This window comes from Balaenoptera musculus, chromosome 1 (genome assembly GCF_009873245.2).
Source record: "Balaenoptera musculus isolate JJ_BM4_2016_0621 chromosome 1, mBalMus1.pri.v3, whole genome shotgun sequence".
NCBI lineage: Eukaryota > Metazoa > Chordata > Mammalia > Artiodactyla > Balaenopteridae > Balaenoptera > Balaenoptera musculus.
In genome coordinates, this window is record NC_045785.1 from 91,184,796 (window position 1) to 91,203,917 (window position 19,122).

Genomic DNA, 19,122 nt, shown 5'->3' on the forward strand with positions numbered 1-19,122 from the left:
CGAAGTGGGAAAACACTCATTTAGCTCAGCTTTTTATGATCACTGCAGTTTCTTCAGTGGCTTCCCTGTTGCTGGTTCTCTGTGAGAAATGGCGGCTCCAGAACAGCCGCTGCCGATGTCGAGAGGCTGCCAGAGCTCTGCTTCGCTTTCTCCGCCGCGGGGCGACCGAACCCTTCTAGTGAGGCACCTGCCAGCCGAGCTAACCGCTGAGGAGAAAGAGGACTTACTGAAGTATTTCGGAGCGCAGTCCGTGCGCGTCCTGTCCGATAAAGGGCGACTGGTAAGGGCGCGCCGGTCCCGAGCCTCCGGGGAAGGCCCTTGGCTGTTGACCTGGGGAGGGGAAGTTCTGACAGAAGGAAGAAGACAGAAAAGAGTGAGGGAGATGCGCTTGTGTAGTGGGGGTTTCCCAGTCTTTCCTCCTTCATATCAAAATATCTTGCGTCCCAAGTCAAGTTTTAATTGGCTCGAGCCTAGGTTAGTCGCCGCGCTGCGGAAAAGGGCAAGTGAGAAAGGCAAAGAAGAAAAAATGAAAAAAGAAGCTTAGTTATGTTCCATTTTCCCATCCTGGGAATCTCGAAACTCCTCTGAATTTGGAGGTATTTCTCTTAGGCTCAAGAGTACTCTCAGAAATATGTAACGAAGGACTGTTTAAAAATCTTGGTTTACTTATAAGCCGGCGTTAAGACATTCATCAAAATAGAGGAGAAGCTACAGTAGTCGGTAACTTGAGTAAACTAGTTACAGGATTTCTACTAAGTTTTTGACGAAGATGTTCTTCATAAAAAATTTCCAACGGAATCCTTCAGGGAGCAATATTTTAAGACTGTTCCAAGTCCAACACTGGGATGTACACAATTACTTTATTTTCCTTTATACCTGAAGATGTTTTAGATGAGTTCTCTCCATTAAAATAGCAGTGGTGATGTTAAGTTTCTGCCAGATGGTCTGTGATGGGGCAAAACATCAGTGGTTAAAGTCTCCCCGGGTGTTTCTAATAATGCAGCCAGGGTTGAGAATTACTGAGTTAGGAGAAAGACCAATTTAAACTTTGCATTTGGCTATATAGAGGAAAGTTTAGATCTTAGATGCGTTATACATGTAAGATATTTTATATTTTTGGATGGTTTAAGGGTGGTCCTCTGTGTATAGTAGGGGTTTTTTAACTTATGGACTGTCGAACTACTTGAAAATATATGTAAAACACGCTGTGTGTGTGTGTGTGCGTGCCCCTTTATATGAGAAAGTCTTTCATCTCAAAGAAGTCTGATCCTAAACTGATTGAAAAGCAGTGTACTGAATTTAGTAATCAGTTAAATGATCTGGATTTCCCGTTCTTTTCTGTGATTTTATTAATGTGTCAAATCACTGTCAGCTGGTGAAATATCAGACTTCCTTATGAGAAATTATATTTGAAATAATTTGTACCTTGTTTTTCAGAAACATACAGCTTTTGCTACTTTCCCTAATGAAAAAGCAGCTATAAAGGTATGACTTTTTCTTTTCTATTATTAACAATTTTCTATTATCCAGTTTTAGTTCAAAAATGGAGCATAATGTTAAACTATAGTTTTTAAAAGCAAAAGGGTTTGTATTTTCAGAGTTTGCCCCATAGGCTACATTTGGTTTGTCATTTGGCAGATTTTGCCCAATGTTTGGACATAAGACTAGTAGATTAACTGGAACATTAATTAAAATTGAATTGTAATCTCATATGTAATTAAAAATGACAAGTTCTAAAGGATGCAGACATTGATAACTATCTCTGTAACTGTTGCAAGACAAGATGTTTTAAGCATTAAATGGAAAATACATATATTAAAAAAAATCCTAGGGGATCATTTGCAAAGGAGGTGACCTTTGAGGTAGACCTTTAATGATTAGTTAGATTTTGAGAAGAAAACAAAGGGAGATGGACCTTCCAGGTTTAGAGAACACTAAATAAAGCTGTGGGGCATGGAAAGTTCTAAGTGGAGCAAAAACTAAGGGTTGAAATTGAAATAGGACTTGGAAGATAGGTTGAGTCTAAATTTGGGTGGAAGGGAGGGAGGGATTGAATTTTGTTTAGTAGTTATTCTTAAGGCACTTGATATATTTGAGCTGACCAGTTGTATGGTCAGGTCTGTGAAAGATATCTGGTAGAGTTCATGTAATGGATTGGATATCGAAAAAGATGAGAGTTAGAAAGACCAAATGGAAAGCGAAGACAAGAGAAATGTTATAATGGCTAAGGCAAGAGAAAGGATCTGAATAAGGCAGTAAGAAGACAAAGGAAGAAGTAGATATACATTTGGTAGAGATTTTGTTTGTTGGTCCTGTGATCCCTGTAGATGTAGTGGTTGAGAGAGAGGGAATACTTGGAAATTTTTGGACTGAGTTATTACATTAGTTGACATGAGGGGCAGGAGTCTGTGGGCTACTTCTGTGGAAATATTTTAAAAACAATTAAAAATACGGGACTAGAGCTGAGGCAGGGTTAAAAATGGAGTTTCCTCAAGAAGGTAAATGGATATGGTTGCCCAAAGGGAGAAGAGCCAGCAAAGACTGGGAGGGAGAAGTTAAAAAGGAAGTAGAACTAGAAAATAAATTCTCATGGATGCAAGGATAAGAGAGTTTTAAGAAGATAAGATCCTGTGATGACACAAGATGAAGAATGAACACAGTCTATTAGTAAAGTATTTTTATTGTGAAACTATAGAAATGACCCAAATTCTCATCAATAAGAGGAAAGGATACTTTAAATTGTAGTATATCCATACACTGGACTACAACCATCAGAGAATGAGCTCAAATGAATATGTATTAATAAGGAATGTAGCCCAGATAGAGTACATGAATAAAGTTGCAAAACATTATATAATATGTAACCTTGGAATTTTGGAAAACTAGTATCAATACTGTGTATGTTAGTTTATGCATAGAACAAAATGTAGCAGAGCTATACACCAAATTGAATAATAAATGTCTTTCTCCAAGGATGGGATTACAGAGGACTTTCACATTATATGTATTAAAGTATAGGAAAATTTTTTTTTCACTAAAGACCTTTTGAAATATAGCATAAAAAGTTTTTAGTAAAATATGGTAATGAAAACCACCTTGTTTTAGAGTCAAGATTAACTTGGAGGAGAGGGCATGGAACCAGTCATTGTCTAACATTAAAAATTAAAAGCCATAACTTTGAAAAGAATGTGTGACATACATTTTGAGAGGAAGAAACTTAAAGCAATTCAGCTGTATTTCAGATAATCAAAGGCTCACTGATAGTAAGAGGTCTAGGCTGATTTAAGGACTTGAAAATTATTGAAACATATAGAAACTTGCTGTGTATAATGGAGTCAAATAAGGATGCATAAAGATGGTAGAATAAAATTATAGTCCCTGTTAAGGCCTAAAGTTCCATTTGTTCAAAAAATATTGAGTGCCTGCTATGTGCTAGATGCTGCTTTAGGTCTTGGGATATATCAATGAATAAAACAGATTTATGCCCTCATCGGAGCTCACATTCTCAAAGGGGAGACAGACCATAAATAATAAACTTAATGAGTTTAATATTTTAGAAAATGATAAATGCTATAAAAAAAGAACAATAGGATCAGGAGTGCTGGGTTGGGAGGGTTAAGCTACAGTTAAGGTAGTTATGGTCATATTTGAGCAACATTTTAAAGGAAGTGAAGGAAGTTAGCTAAGGGAATTTTGGGGAAGTGCATTCCAGTAAGAGGAATAGCTGGCATGCACTAGCTTGTGGCTAAAGCAAAAACAAATGAGGGGAGATATTGAATTTGAGGTCAGAGAACTAAGAGAGGGCCATATCATGTGGGTGCTGTAAGGACCGTAGATGTTACTCTGAGTAAAATTGGGAGCCATTATAGTATTGTGAGCAAAGCAGTAACATAATTCGACTTATATGTAAAAGTATCACTTTGTGTTGAGAGTAGATGGAAGGCAGGGAAGAGTAGAAACAGGGAAATCTGTTAAAAGGTTATACTGTTAATTCAGTCCAGAGATGATGGTTGCTTGGACCATGATGGTAGCAGTGGAAATGGTAGGAAATAGTCATATTCTGGATATATTTTGTAGGTAGAAGCAAACGGGATTTCTCAGTGGCTTGGATATGCAGTGTGGGAAAGAGGTGTTAAGGATGGTTCCAAGATTTTTGACATGAGTAAATGAAAGAAGGGGGTTACCATCCGAAGGTTCCAGATGGAGAACATTTGAGGGGGGATGGGGAGAGAAGATTCAATTCCTGAAGTCTTAATTTTAAAATATTTAAAATTAAGAGAAGCTTTCCAGTAGTTTGGATATATGTTCCTGGATTTAAGGACAGAGGTTTGGGCTGAAATTATAAATTGGGAAATCATCAGCATAGAGATGGTTTTTAAAATTAGGGTGCTGGATTAGATAGAGAGGACCAATAATAGACCTCTGGAGTATGACAACATTAAGAGTTTGAGACGGCATAAGCCACAGTGATTGAGGAGTAGAAACCAATGAGCTGGCAAGAAACCTGTAGGAAATTATAGTGTCTAGACACCAAGTGAAGAACATGTATGAAGGAGAGAGTGGAGTGATTGTGTTAAATGCAGTAAAATGAAGATTGAGAATTGACCATTGGTGTGGCAGTACAGAATTTGTTGTTTATGACAAGCAGTGTCAGTGGACTGATTAAGGCATGAACCTGATTGGAGTGAGTTTGAGACTGATGGGCAGAGAGGAATTTTAGATAGAGGGCATAGATAATTCTTGAGTTTTACTGCAAGAGTAATTTAAAGCAGAGTGGGGGAGGGGGGCGGGTGGGGGAGAGTGATAAGTTGGATCAACAGATGGAAGAAAAAATATTTTTTAGGATGGGAGAAATCAGACTATGTTTGTATGCTGATGTCAGTGATCCAATAGAGGACAGAAAATTAACAATGTAGGTAGGAGCACACCCTGTACAGTTCCAGAGAGCAGAAGACAGGCTGGGATTTAGTATACAAGTAAAACAACTAGATTTAAATAAAAACATGGATTGTTAACATGTGATAACAGATAGAAGATAGAATATGTGGATGCAGAAGCTGGTAGATGGGAAGTTATGGTGGGAAATCTGAAGTTCTCATCTTGTTGCTTCAGTTTTCTCAAAGTAGGAAACAGTATCCTAGGCTAAAAAAATGGGACAGGAGTATTGTGAGGTTGAGGAAGAAGGAAATGGTACAAAATATTGTCTTAGAGATTGGTAGAAAAAAATGAACTAATATAATAAGTGACTGTGGCTTCCTTAAGGGTCACCCTCAGATTTGTGGTTGTGAATTTAAAGTGAGACTAGCCCAATTCATTATGTTTGTTTTTCTAACCATTTTCAGCTGCCTGGGTATAGGCAGTGTTGGATTTAACCAGATCTTAGTTTTCCTAAGTGACTGGAAGCAGTTGCTTAATAAGTAATGAAGCCTTGGCAGCCTGAGATGAGAAGTGGGTAAGAAATAGCCAAGGAAATATTAAGAGCATTAACAAAAAACATGTATAAATTATTTTATATATGGTCTCTAACAAATAATTTTGGTACAGTTATTAATTTTTTTTTTACTTTTCCAACTGAAGGCATTGACAAGACTTCATCAACTGAAGCTTTTAGGTCATACTTTAGTTGTTGAATTTGCAAAAGAGCAAGATCAAGTTCATTCACCATGTCCTTCAAGCACTGAAAAAAAGAAAAAGTATGTAGATAGGTTTTCGTACATTTTAAAAGTGTTTTTTTTAATCCGTTGTATTGCTCTTGGATTGTTTTCAGACTAGCAAGTAAATAACTTGAAACAGTAAATGGTTATATCTCTCTACTGAATCTAGTACATTAAAGCAATATATTTGTTCATTCCTAATTGTGCGTTAGGAACCTGAGTATTGATTTAATATTAGGAATTAATCAATGTGAAGTGGGAAAAGAGTAGGGTGAAAAGCATTCAACTTTAAGTGGAGGGAAGGTAACTAGTATAAAATCCTTGTGTTAGATATAGCAAGGTGTCATGAATAGGCATGGCCTGGTATTTGGGTCCCAGCTGTAATTCTTTGTAGTTATATAACCTTTATAAATTTGCTTTACACCAGTGGTTCTCAAAGTATAATCCCTGTACCAGCTGCATCGTCTAAGATCTTGACTGAAAGAAAGATTCTTAGGCCTTAACCTAGTCCTACTGAATCAGAAATTTGGGGTATTGGGGGTGGGGAGGAGGATAGGCCCCAGCAGTCTGCGTTTTAACAGACCCTCGTTGATGTACATTGAGGAAATTTGTGTGCCACTGATTTATACCATGTGAACTTCAGTTTTGGTGAGGCGGGGGTGTCAGTGAGATTTATCATACCATCTTCATAGGGTTGCTGTGAAGAGTAAATGAAAATGTGCCATGCCTTCTATAATATCTGGAATAGATACTCTTTTTCATTGGTGTTTACTTAAGAAATAGTTGAAAGTTTTACTTATGGAACTGTTTTCATAATGCCCTGTTTGAAAAGATAATGTCATTTTTTTTTTAATTTATTTATTTTATTTATGGCTGTGTTGGGTCTTCGTTTCTGTGCGAGGGCTTTCTCTAGTTGTGGCAAGTGGGGGCCACTCTTCATCGCGGTGCGCGGGCCTCTCATTATCGCGGCCTCTCTTGTTGCGGAGCACAGGCTCCAGACGCGCAGGTTCAGTAATTGTGGCTCATGGGCCCAGTCGCTCCACGACATGTGGGATCTTCCCAGACCAGGGCTCGAACCCGTGTCCCCCGCATTGGCAGGCAGATTCTCAACCACTGCGCCACTAGGGAAGCCCGATAATATGTCATTTTTGTATGCAATCTTTCATTCTATTTCTAAAGGTAAGATCAACTTTGATTCTGTATTTCTTAGGTCTGATGATACTGTGGAAGATGATAAAGAAAAGAAAGAACTTGATTGTTTAACCATAGAAAATGGAATTGCACCAAACCATGGGTTAGCATTTTTTGTTTGTATTTCATTGTTCTTTTGGTTTTGTTTTGGATAGGTGGTGTGTGTGTGGGATGTGTGTGTATTGCAAATAAGATAATTTTTTAAAGAACATTTTATTATATATCGTGCATATTTTTAATGTGTTGATTAAACATACTGAGCTCTAAGAGTTTGTCACTGAATTTGGTTCCATTAAAATGTTCAAAGTTGTAAGATATTCTCTGATAAGAAATGCCGTATTCTTCTCTAATGCAATCAGAAGGCAAGTTTCTTTTTAAATGTAATCAATTGGATCTGTTAGGAACAGAGTACTCTTACTGAATCATTTGAGCAATTTGTATGTTATTAGGTTACCTAAAATGAGTTATTGATATGAAACTTATTAAAACACAATAAGCATTTTAAGATATTTTTTTTAGGCTGACTTTTCCTCTAAATTCATGCCTCAAGTATATGTACCCACCACCTTCAAGCACGATTCTAGCAAACATAGTAAATGCTTTGGCAAGTGTGCCTAAGTTCTACGTACAGGTAAGTAGAATAAAATGTTGCTCAAAGTAAGTACTTGTACAACCTTATATGTTAGTTTTCATGCTAATTCTCAAATTTTTTTTTATAATAGTATTAGACTGATTCCTATAGGGACAATGATGTTTCAGTATTTTAAAGGTGTCTTAGTTTGGGCTGCTATAACTAAGTATCATAGCTTGGGTGGCTTTTAAATAATAAAAAATTATTTTTAACGGTCTGGAGGCTAGAAGTTGGAGATCAGTGTGCCAGCATGGTTAGGTTCTGGTGAGGGCCCTCTTCTGGGTTGCAGATGGCCGTTTTCTCTTTGTATCCTCATGTAGCTGAAAGAGGGTGAGAGAGCTCTCTCGTGCTTTTTATAAGGGACGCTAATCCCATTTATGGGGGTTCTACCCTTATGATCTAATTACTTCCCAAAGGCCTTATGTCCTAATACCATCCCATTGTGGGTTAGGATTCAACATAAGAATTTTGGAGGGGGACACAAACATTCAGTCCATTGCAAAAGGTAATAAAAAATTACTACATTCAAGTAAAGGCTTTTATAAACTATAGCTTAAAAATACTAACATGTTTAGTATTAATAATACTAATAAACATAAGCTAATTTGGGAAATATAATTTCTGGTGTTTCTTTGTTACTTTAGCATACACCTTTTCCTTTCTTAAAGGAAAGGACATAGAGGACCCCTCAGCAAATGCTTGAAAGTACTGACAATAAAACATTCTTTTAAGTACAAAATATAGATGATACTTATTTTCTTTGTTGTACTTCTCTGTGTTTCACAATTTCACAATAATCAAGGGAAAAAAAACAGTTCAGTAAATTTTTCTGTTGTAAGAACATGACATTTTTAATAATGAGAATAATTGTATTTGTAGAATAGACAAATATTTTAAGAAGGCTAATCTTCTGAGATACACCAGTGCCTGAGATATACTAGTTTAGCCCTGTCCTGGGATTATAAAGGCAAGAGGTGGTCCTTCCTTTGCACCAAAGTAATGAATAGTGTTATTGCAAAGTTTTTTAGTACATAAAATATCAGATATGAGTTGAATCATCATTTTTTCTATTTTATTTTAAATGTTTTACCACTTTTATTAAGGTGCTTCATCTTATGAATAAAATGAATTTGCCCACACCTTTTGGACCAATTACTGCAAGGCCTCCCATGGTAAGAAAGCTCTTAGAATTTTCAAGATTCAAAATTTCTCTTCCTGAGGTGAAATTATTGAGGCTAAATTTTACAAATGTTATGCCAGTGACCTCTAATTTGTATTGAAAATGAAGAACAAGTGTAAAGTTAACGTAATAATAGTCCAGTGGAGAATTGAAAGTGGGAGAAAGCCAGAACATTAAAGAGATGCTTTGGTAATAGAGGCCATCATTTCTGCCAGTGTTGTTGTTCAGGCCTTTGACCTAGGACGTTGTGCTATCCTATAGGATAGTTACATTTAACAAACTGAATTGTCTAGAATTTCCATTTTTCTCGTTTTATTAAAAGGTTGATAATTTTTTTATTAGAATTTACTGTGCAGATCTATCAATAATTTCAATGGTAGGCTATGTCTGCTCTTGAATAATTTTAGTTATTATTGGTTTGGCCAAAAAGTGCCTTCAATTTTTAAGTAAAAGACACATTTTTCATTTTCACCAAGAACTTTATTGAACAGTGTATATTTACCCTTTTGTTCCACTACCTTCTGCCGTATTTCAGGCAACTTCATAATTCCATCTTCCCAAAACTTTTTATCTTTTTGAGCAAAGAACTGTTTGTTCCAGATGCCTTTTACAGTCTTCCAGGGAACTGAAACTTTTTCCATTAAGAGAATTTTGTAAAGACCAAAATAAATGGAAATCCGAAGGTGCAATGTCTGGTGAATACGGCAGATGAATCAGAACTTCCCAGCCAAGCTGTAATAGTTTTTGCCTGGTCATCAAAGAAACATGTGGTCTTGCGTTATCCTGATGGAAGGTTATGCATTTTCTGTTGGCTAATTTCGGGTGCTTTTCGTCAAGTGCTGCTTTCAGTTGGTCTAACTGGGAGCAGTACTTGTTGGAATTAATCATTTGGTTTTCTGAAAGGAGCTCATAATAGAGGACTCCCTTCCAATCCCACCATATATACATCACCTTCTTTGGATGAAGACCGGCCTTTGGTATGGTTGGTGGTGGTTCATTTTGCTTACCCCATGATCTCTTTTGTTCCACATTATTGTACAGTATCCACTTTTCATTGCCCATCACAATTTGTTTTAAAAACGGAACGTTTTCATTACGTTTAAGTAGAGAATCGCATGCGGAGATATGATCAAGAAGGATTTTTTTCACTGAACTTCCGTGGAACCCAAACATCAATGCGATTAACATAACCAAGCTGGTGCAAATGATTTTCAGTGCTCGATTTGGATATTTGGGGTATGTCGGCTCTTTCCCACGTGCTATGACATTGATTGTTCTCAATTAATTTCTCAATTTGATTGCTGTCAACTTCAACTGGTCTATCCGACTGTGGAGCATCATCCAGCAAAACTTTGCAAACCACTTTTGACACGTTTGATCAGTCACAGCACCTTCTCCGTACATTGCGCAAATCTTTTTTTGCATTTCAGTTGCGTTTTTACCTTTCTTGAAATAATAAAACGTAATATGCTGAAAATGTTGCTTTTTTCTTCCATCGATATTAAAATGGCCACACAAAAATTCACCAGTTTTGATAAGTTTTTTTTTTAATGCATGTTGATATGACAGGCTGTCACAATACAATCTAACAAAATTGTTTCGAATGAAGTTAAAGACAACTAACCGCTAATAGAGCCATCTTATGGAAAAAAACGAACGAACCTTTTGGCCAACCCAATATTTTGCTATAGTACTCTTAGTACTTTTTATTTTATTTATTTTTTATTAATTGAAGTATAGTTGATTTACAATGTTGTGTTAGTTTCAGGTGTATACAGCAAAGTGAATCAGTTATGCATATGCGTATATCCACTCTTCTTTAGATTCTTTTCCCATATAGGCCATTACAGAGTATTGAGTTTCCTGTGCTATACAGTAGGTTCTTATTAGTTATCTATTTTATTTACAGTAGTGTGTATATGTCAATCCCAATCTCCCAATTTATCACTTTCCCCCTGTTGGTGATCATAAATTTGTTTTCTACATCTGTGACTCTTTCTGTTTTGTAAATAAATTCATTTCTACCATTTTTTTAGATTCCACTTATAAGTGATATCATATGATATTTATCTTTCTCTGACTTACTTTAACTCAGTGTGACAGTCTCTGGGTCCATCCATGTTGCTGCAAATGGCATTACATCGTTCTTTTTTATGGCTGAGTAATAGTCCATTATATACATGTACCCTTAGTACTTTTTTAGATAACAGCAATGAGAAATTATTTTGAGAGCTAACATTTAAATAGAAAATTTGCTTTCATATTGTGTATTGGTTGCTTTTCTAATGTGTATACTATTAGCTGCATAATTTTTCTTTATAACCCCAACACCTCAATTCCTGACACATTGCAAAGATTATGCTAGCTGCTATTAACAAATAAAACTCAAATCTTAGTAATTTAACACAATAAAAGTTATTTCTTGCTCAGGCCAAGTTCATTCCAAAAGTAGGGCAGAATGGTGTTCTCCTTTACTGAGTCACTTAAAAGATAAGTTATCTTCATTATGTGCATCCCCAAGTTGGTGAGGACATTACCATGCAGGCTGCAGATCAAGAAGAAAGAGAGAATTACATGTGTGGGAGTTTTTTATGCTAACATTTCATTGACTAAACTTCAGGTGAAATCTAACTGCAAAGGAGGTTTGGAAATTTAGTCCAGCTAAGTGCCAAGGAAGAAGAAACAAGTTTTGTGATCAGCTAAAGGCTGCTGAGACAAGTGTTTCATCAATATATGTTGAATGTGTAGAAGAAAATCATGAGGTAGAGAGATGTGAGAATCATGTATCTGAATGGAAATGGTTTTCTAAACATCATAGATTACCGTAGTATTTTTGTTTTGTTCTTTTAATTAGTATGAAGACTATATGCCACTACATGCTCCTCTTCCACCTGCATCTCCTCAGCCACCACAGGAACCTCCTTTGCCAGATGAGGATGAGGAATTATCTAGTAAAGAATCAGAATATGAAAGCAGTGATGATGAAGACCGTCAGAGGTTTGCAATGTCAAATAATATTTGTTTAGATTCTAAGAAACATAGAATATGGGGGAGAGATTCTCTTGCTCTTCTTAAGTTTTGCATATACTTCTTCATAATTCGGGGTCTTTAGAATTTGTCCATCCCCAGCTCCCCATCGTGCTATAGATTAAGACCTGAAACTAGACATCAAGACCTAAGGGAACATTTTTGTATTATGAGTAATTTTTTGGATTGATGATTATGGTATACAGTTGATCCTCATTATTTGTTGATTCTGTATTTGCAAATTTGCCTACTTGTTGCAATTTATTTATGACTTCAGTGTCAATAATTACAGTGCTTTTATGGTCTTCTGAAGACATGGGCATGTGCAGAATGGTGAAAAATTTGAGTCTCTTGACATGCACATTCCTAGATGAGGTAGACAAGGTGACATTCTGCCTTCTTGTTTCAGCTCTCATACCGTAAACAAGTGTCTTTTTCACTGTCTATTTGTACCATGTTTTGCACATTTTTGTGCTGTTTGTTGTTGATTTTGCTGTTTAAAATGGTCTCCAAGCATAGTGTTGAAGTGCTGTCTAGTGTTTCCAAGATCAAGAAGGTTGTGATGTGCTTTATGGAGAAAATGCTGTGTGTTAAATAAACTTTGTTCAGGCCTGAGTTATAGCACTGTTGACTCTGAGTTCAATGTTAATGAATCAACAATATATATTAAATAAGGTGTTCTTAAACAGAAACACGCATAAAACTAGGCATGTATTGATCAACTGATGAAATGTGAGCACATGCTTGCAGGAACATCACTGCCCTAGGGGCAGTGATCCATTATTCACTAATTCAGTGTTTGTGGAGACTTTACAGAACAAAATTAAGTTGTATTTCTGTTTTTGTCAGCTTATTCCCCTGGACTTTATTCACCTCAGAATAATTTCTAGAGCAATTCTATAGGATTTTATACAAAAACGTTCACAAAAATTACTGCAAATGAATTATTCTTTTATTGGTTGCTCTTGATGATCTATATATATTTTGTTTAAAGATTTTGGCAAAGAGCAATAAATTGTTAATAATGTTCAGGTATGTAATCCACAGCATAGCCTAAAACAGGAATTGCTAAACATTTTCTATATAGGGCCAAAGAGTTCTGTTGTAGTGGAAAGCAGCCATAGATGATACCTAAATGAGTGGATGTTGCTATCTTCCAACAAAACTTTTTATTTAAAAAAAACAGACACTGACTAGATTTGGTCCTTTGGCTGTAATTTGTCAACCCCTAGCCTAAAAGACCTGTGTAGGCCAATGATGGGAATCTTAGGGAGATATGCACAGAAGCAACCAGATACAGAAGGAGTGGTTGACCGGAGTCAAAATCCAAGCAGAGAATCTAAGCAACATATACAAGTAATCAGCAGCAATTTGACTACTATTGAGGCAACATCCACTTGAGTAGTGGCTCCATATATATTCTCTTTTTAAGGAAGGAGTTATGTTGGAACTACTAAAATGGGAGTGAATAGACTATCTGTCTTGAAGAGAGACAATAAGGAAGGCTGGCAGTTCTTAATAGACTAACTTGTTGCTAAATAAAGAATGTAGAACATTGCAATGGGCTAATTACTTAACCTGTAAATTTTATTTTCTTTATAAAAATAATGATAGTCATGAGAAATGCTTTAATAGGCTAGCTAAAACCATTTTTGTTTTTGTTTATTTAGGTTTCCATTTAGGGATGTAGTGAGGAATTCTGCTAATTTATCTTGAGTCATGAGAACAAAGCCTTTGCATGAACTAACCTCTGGTTTCATGCTTCTCTGTTATCTTCTGGAATATTATAAAATATGCCACTATGTATTTGTCAGCAAATATCTATTGATTACTTACTTAACATATGCCTTGCACTGTGTAGAGCCTTAATATACTTTGGGTGAGCAATCTATGAATATAGACATATATTTTGTATAACTGGATATATTCATAAAATTTTTGGTAAACCGTGATTGTTAAGAGGCTTTAAAAATTTATAACATACGTTTTCATTTTTCCTTGCTTAAGGAAAAAAGGTTTAAAACTTATTTTAACCAAATTCTTCTTCACTATTTTACTGTGCTTGTTTTGCTTTCAAATTTCACAAACTTAACTCTGGGGAAGTAGAGCTGTGACTAGTGGTTTTTGAACTTGCTCTGTGGAAGCACTATATCTGATCCTATGGAAGATCCAAGAAAGCCTAAACAAGATCTATTCTAAATATTATTCATAATCATAATGGAGATAAGCTATGTATAAGGTATCGATTGTCACCCCTTGATTGATTAAGCCACTTCAGAGTATAGTATTTGAAAACCCTGTTCTCAAGTTAAGTATCTTGTTTATATAATATGCTTTCCAACAATTATGCACAAAATATTTTTAAGTAAAAGTACTTAAGTCCAGGTTCTCTTTAATAATTAGAATATGAATCAAAATAATTTTACTGTGTTCGTAAGGTCTTTTGAATATTAGTCAAGAAAAGAGCAATAAAGTTACATAGATTATATTTAGTGTATTTTGTTTAACTTTTTGGCATCGAAGTTCAGTCATTTGGGCAACTAATAATTTTTTTAGTAAAACATATCTTTAAAAATGACAGATTGCAATTAAGTAAATTCCCAATTCCTTCAAACTAAGATGAAAGTTGAGCAAGGAGATTTGTAACTTGAGCTTTTGTCAGATTGATTATATCTTACTTGATGGCTTAGAAATTATACTTATGCCATACAAATCATTTTATAATTTATAAGCTCAAATACAAATTTGTTTAACAAAAGGAGTTGTAAATAGCTATGCTTCTACACAAAGAAATCTTTTCTACTTTTCTTTCCTCCAATGTAGAATGACCAAACTAATGGAACTAGCAAATCTTCAGCCCAAAAGACCAAAAACAATAAAGCAGCGCCATGTGAGAAAAAAGAGAAAAATAAAGGATATGTTGAATATACCATCATCTGCTTCACACAGGTAATTTTGTTTTGGATTATAAGATAAGGGTTCTGTATGTACCTTGTCTGATTGCTTAACTCAAATCATTCCTCACTCTGACTTTTATTTCATCAGTCCACCGGTTTACCAGTGACTGCTTATTTGCCAAATTCACAAGTATCCTTAATTCTCAAAGTTGACCAGCATTTGATACTATTGACTACCCCAGGTTTCAAAATTGTCCACCCTTAATTTTACATTCTCTTTTTTTATTTCTCATCTTACTTCCTCTCTTCCTTTTTTCCTTCCTACTTTTTTCTTTTGTGACTTTCTCTTACTCACTCACTTGCTTTTTTTTTTTTAAAATACTGGATTCCATATACTCCTGTCCATTGTCATTTTCTGTTCATATATTTATACTCCTTGTTAATATCATTAATTTTTTTATAGTTCACCTGTTGCAGCTAATAGATTCCAAATCTCCATCTCTAGAATTAACCTCCTGAGATCTAAAGTCTTCATTTCTAGCTTCCTATTTGCATGCTCAGTGTCTTGTAGGCACTTAAGATATTATCCAAAACAAAATTCATTTACTTTCCTTTCATTATCTCTTTCTCCTCCTGCATTCACAGTTTTGATAATGGCATCCATCACCAGTGTGTTTATATGAAATTTTGTTAATTTCTCCTAACTCCACTACCTGATATCAAACATTATTTTACTTCAAAGTACCCTACCTGGTAAAAGTTCACATGGCTTAGCACACAGGACCCACCTTTAAATATTTATCAAATATGTGATAAGTTCTCTGCTAAATATTATGTGGTTTGGAACATTCTTCCAAAGCTCAGTGGTATCTTTTCAAACAGTGAGGTAATAGTCTTATGGGTAAGTAAGTCATATGCACAGATGACTGTTGCATTAGCAATTATAATAAATGACATACGAAGAAGATGTAACTATGAAGGGTTGTGAGGAAGGAGAGGTCACAGCCAGTCAAGAAATCTGGAAAGACTTTAAGAGGGAGGAGACATTTGAGCTGGGCTTGAAGGATGAGAGGCAAAACTTAGGCAGGGAAGAGATATCCAGTGTGAATGAAAAAGTGAGTTTCCAGAGGTAGGAAAATTTGGTGCATAGGAATAAAAATGATGAAGGGGAAAGCTAGAAGGATGTGGAGATATCTGCCTTAAATGTTAAGTTATGGTGTTTGAATACATTGAGGGAGCCATTGAAATGCCATTGATATTAAAAACAATTAAGAATTTCTTTCAGACTTTGTCACCTTGTAATAAACTTTCCAGGAAAATTATGTAGATGTTGGGTGATGGCCTGGGCTATGGGTACGAAAGAATTTTATTAGGTATAAATTAACTTCTGACTATGTCTTAAACTTTCTGTTAGAGTAGAGAAATTGCCAATGAAATAGTACTTATTACTGTGTATTTCGTTTGAAATATATTGTCCTTTTTTTCCTTTTTCACTGATTATCTGACACTTTGCTTAACAAATTTTCTTTGAAATTATGGCAGAAATTTTACTTGCCTTTTTGCCATGGAATTCTATGTATTTTAATATCTTAATCAGATGAAAATTGCCGTTAATTGCAATTTTAATTTTATTCAGCTTTTCTACAAGGTAAATTTCCCTTGAACTTGTAAGTAACTTTATAAATTGAGGAAGAAGTTTGTTAAAATGATCTTTTTACATTTTTAAAGGAATGGGTCTTTGGGTTTTTTTTAATTACTCTTTCATGTTAAGTATACATAATATGATGCATATTTCCCACCTATGTATGTTTTGACACCACAGTCCCATGCTTTTGATCTGTAGCAGCACCAAACAATTAAAAATTAATACAGTTGACCCTCCAACAGCACGGGTTTGAACTGTGTGGGTCCACTTATATGCAGACTTTTTCTCAATAAATACTACAGTACTACATGACTTGAGGTTGGTTGAATCCCTAGATATGGATCCATAGATAATCTAGAGGAACCATGGATATGGAGGGCTGATGAAGTTATATACAGCTTTTCAACCGCTGCAGGGTTGGGGCCCTTAACCCCTAAGTTGTTCAAGGGTCAGCTGTAATGTGAACCAATTAAATTTTCCAATAGCCACATTAAAAGATAAAATTAATTTTAATAATATATTTTATTCAACTGATTATATCTGAAATGTTATTTTAACATATAATTAATATAAAATGTTATTAAAACGTTTTATATTTCTTTTTTCACACCAAGTTGTTAAACTCTGGTGTATATTTTGTACTTAGAGCATAAGTACAGCAACATTTCAAATTCTTATTAGCCACATGTGGCTTGTGGCTACTGCATTGACCTGCATAGGTTTATTATATATAGTATATAGAATACAGCGCATAAAATGCTTACATTAAACATAGAATGAACTTTTTTGCTTATTGGTAAATATCCTGAAGTTTAGAATCAATAGTCCTAAAGTCCTGTCTCTGTCATTTACTGAGTGACTTTATGCAATTTCTTAACATCCTTTAGCCTCAAACTCCTTATCTGTCTAAACTAGGAATTTAATAATACCTATATGAGAACATTTATTAGGATTTATTGAAGTTAAATGTAAGTTACTTTGTTCAATGCCTATAGTGTGTTTTATCAGTGTTAGCTTTTTAAATTTAAAGTAAATATGAAATAATGTTTTACTCAAAATTTTATTTGCAATTACAAAGTAATGCTGTGATTGTTTGTAAACAGCAGTTTACATCCAGTGTTGTTACCTTCGGATGTATTTGACCAACCACAACCTGTAGGTAATAAAAAAATTGAATTCCATATATCTACCGACATGTCAGCTGCATTTAAGAAAGATTTAGAAAAAGAACAAAATTGTGAAGAACAAAATTGTGGTAAGCATATTCCAGTTCTTTAACATGCTATGTAAAAATTCTTCTCAGTTTTTTTTGTATTAGAATTAAATTTTATATGTTTTTGTTTTTTAGTATTTGTGAATATATTTGAAATATGAAATTAGGTCTTTGTTAGTGTCTTAGAATACTATCCATTTTAAACTTTTTTATATAACTAAAATTGGAGCTTAGTGGTAAGATTGTCACAGTTACCTTTTGCTAGTAATGAACTCTAGGGTGAGGTTTAGTCTTGTTTTTGCTGATGTTTACACTAAAAATATGATAAAAGTTTCTTGTATTGATCTGTTTTTTCATTGCTTGTTACATGTGATGCTCTGGTTTTGTTAGTACAGTTGTATTTTTGGTTAGGGAAACAAACTGTGATTATTTTTTGAGTTGTAGATTTCATGTAAAAATTTTTTTTTTTTAATCCAAAAGACATGGAAGATTGTTTACAAGATACTGTTTGTAAGTTTGAAGATAATGTATTGAAATTACAGATTTTTTTCTGCTTATTTTAAACAATTTGATGTTATACTACAGTGGCATTTCTTTGTTCTTTAATTTTTAAATTTCAGAAATAATACCAGCTTATAGAAAAAATATAATCAAAACAGGAGCATATAAAGTTTTAAAAAGTTAACACCTCAAACCCCACTGTTCCCTATCCCAATACTTAAGAGATAATCATTGTTAATAATTTGGTATGAAAATAGTCCTTCCAGATCTTATCCTATACTTGTGTATAAACATTTTATTTTCCCTTACTTCTTTTTTTAAATAGCCATCATGGGTTACTTTTTTATGGCTGCATAGCACTCCATAGTATAGTTATAACAATCTTTATTTAATTATACTCTGTTGATAGAAGTTGAGGTTGTTTCCATTTTTTTTATTATTACAGAAAATTCTGGAATATACATTTTTGTACATATATCTTTGAGCACTTGTGTGAATATAGGATAGAGTTCTAGTAAGTATTGCAAATGTACTGAGTGATAAACTGTAACTGGTTTTAATTCCTGTCTCTCTGATGGTTAGTGAGAATGCATTGCCTTTTCAGATAGCTCCTTTTTTGTTTGTTTCAGTATTTATATTTGTATTTTTGTATGGTTTTCTTTCTTATCTCATGGCTAGTCACCCCTTGACACAGATTTTTATTTTTTTAAGTTTAATTTGCTCAAGGACTTAGACCTTTGTGAGAGGGGGACAATCGTCCCATTCTGCATCAACGTAGAGTAATGCTGAATTAACAGTAAAAACAGTTTTAAAAGTTTTTTTCTTACTGTTGCCTTCAGGCCACAGGAGGTCTGTTGGTACGACAGCTTTTCTATGTTATTAAGGAGACTTTTATAATCCTAAATATGGCATGTTATTTGCATCATTTTCACAGCTTTTTTAGGCTTTTGTTTGCTTTTTTAGGTAGTATAACTAGAATTTTTCTACTGAATGTTTAATCCTGTCCTTCCCAACCCTCTCCCCCAAGTCAGTTTAATTTTTGCTGAAGCTAAAATTCATGTTTTCTGAATGTAATCCATTATGTTGCTATGCTGTAAATTTAAAATTTATAATGGTTTTTAATTTTCCTAATTGAATAAGTAATTAAGTGTGCAAATACTTCTTTTTCCTGACTTTGATTAGG

At 34.6% G+C, this 19,122-nt stretch overlaps 1 protein-coding gene across 10 annotated transcripts in view; it reads left to right on the forward strand.

The window, feature by feature from the left end:
- The first annotated feature begins 4 nt into the window (after positions 1-4).
- The window catches only part of RNPC3 (RNA binding region (RNP1, RRM) containing 3), a 69,214-nt gene continuing 50,096 nt past the window's right edge, over positions 5-19,122 (forward strand). For 8 of the 10 annotated variants that reach the window (XM_036824300.1, XM_036824341.1, XM_036824333.1 and 5 more), the window contains exons 1-9: positions 5-280; positions 1,438-1,485; positions 5,578-5,693; positions 6,865-6,948; positions 7,365-7,476; positions 8,580-8,648; positions 11,511-11,653; positions 14,507-14,632; positions 17,329-17,480. In XM_036824300.1, the coding sequence (XP_036680195.1) occupies positions 89-280; positions 1,438-1,485; positions 5,578-5,693; positions 6,865-6,948; positions 7,365-7,476; positions 8,580-8,648; positions 11,511-11,653; positions 14,507-14,632; positions 17,329-17,480 (1,042 nt within the window). In that variant the 5' untranslated portion in view covers positions 5-88. The remainder of the gene's footprint in view (positions 281-1,437; positions 1,486-5,577; positions 5,694-6,864; positions 6,949-7,364; positions 7,477-8,579; positions 8,649-11,510; positions 11,654-14,506; positions 14,633-17,328; positions 17,481-19,122) is intronic. The other 2 variants (XM_036824357.1, XM_036824373.1) reach the window with 2 other exon arrangements.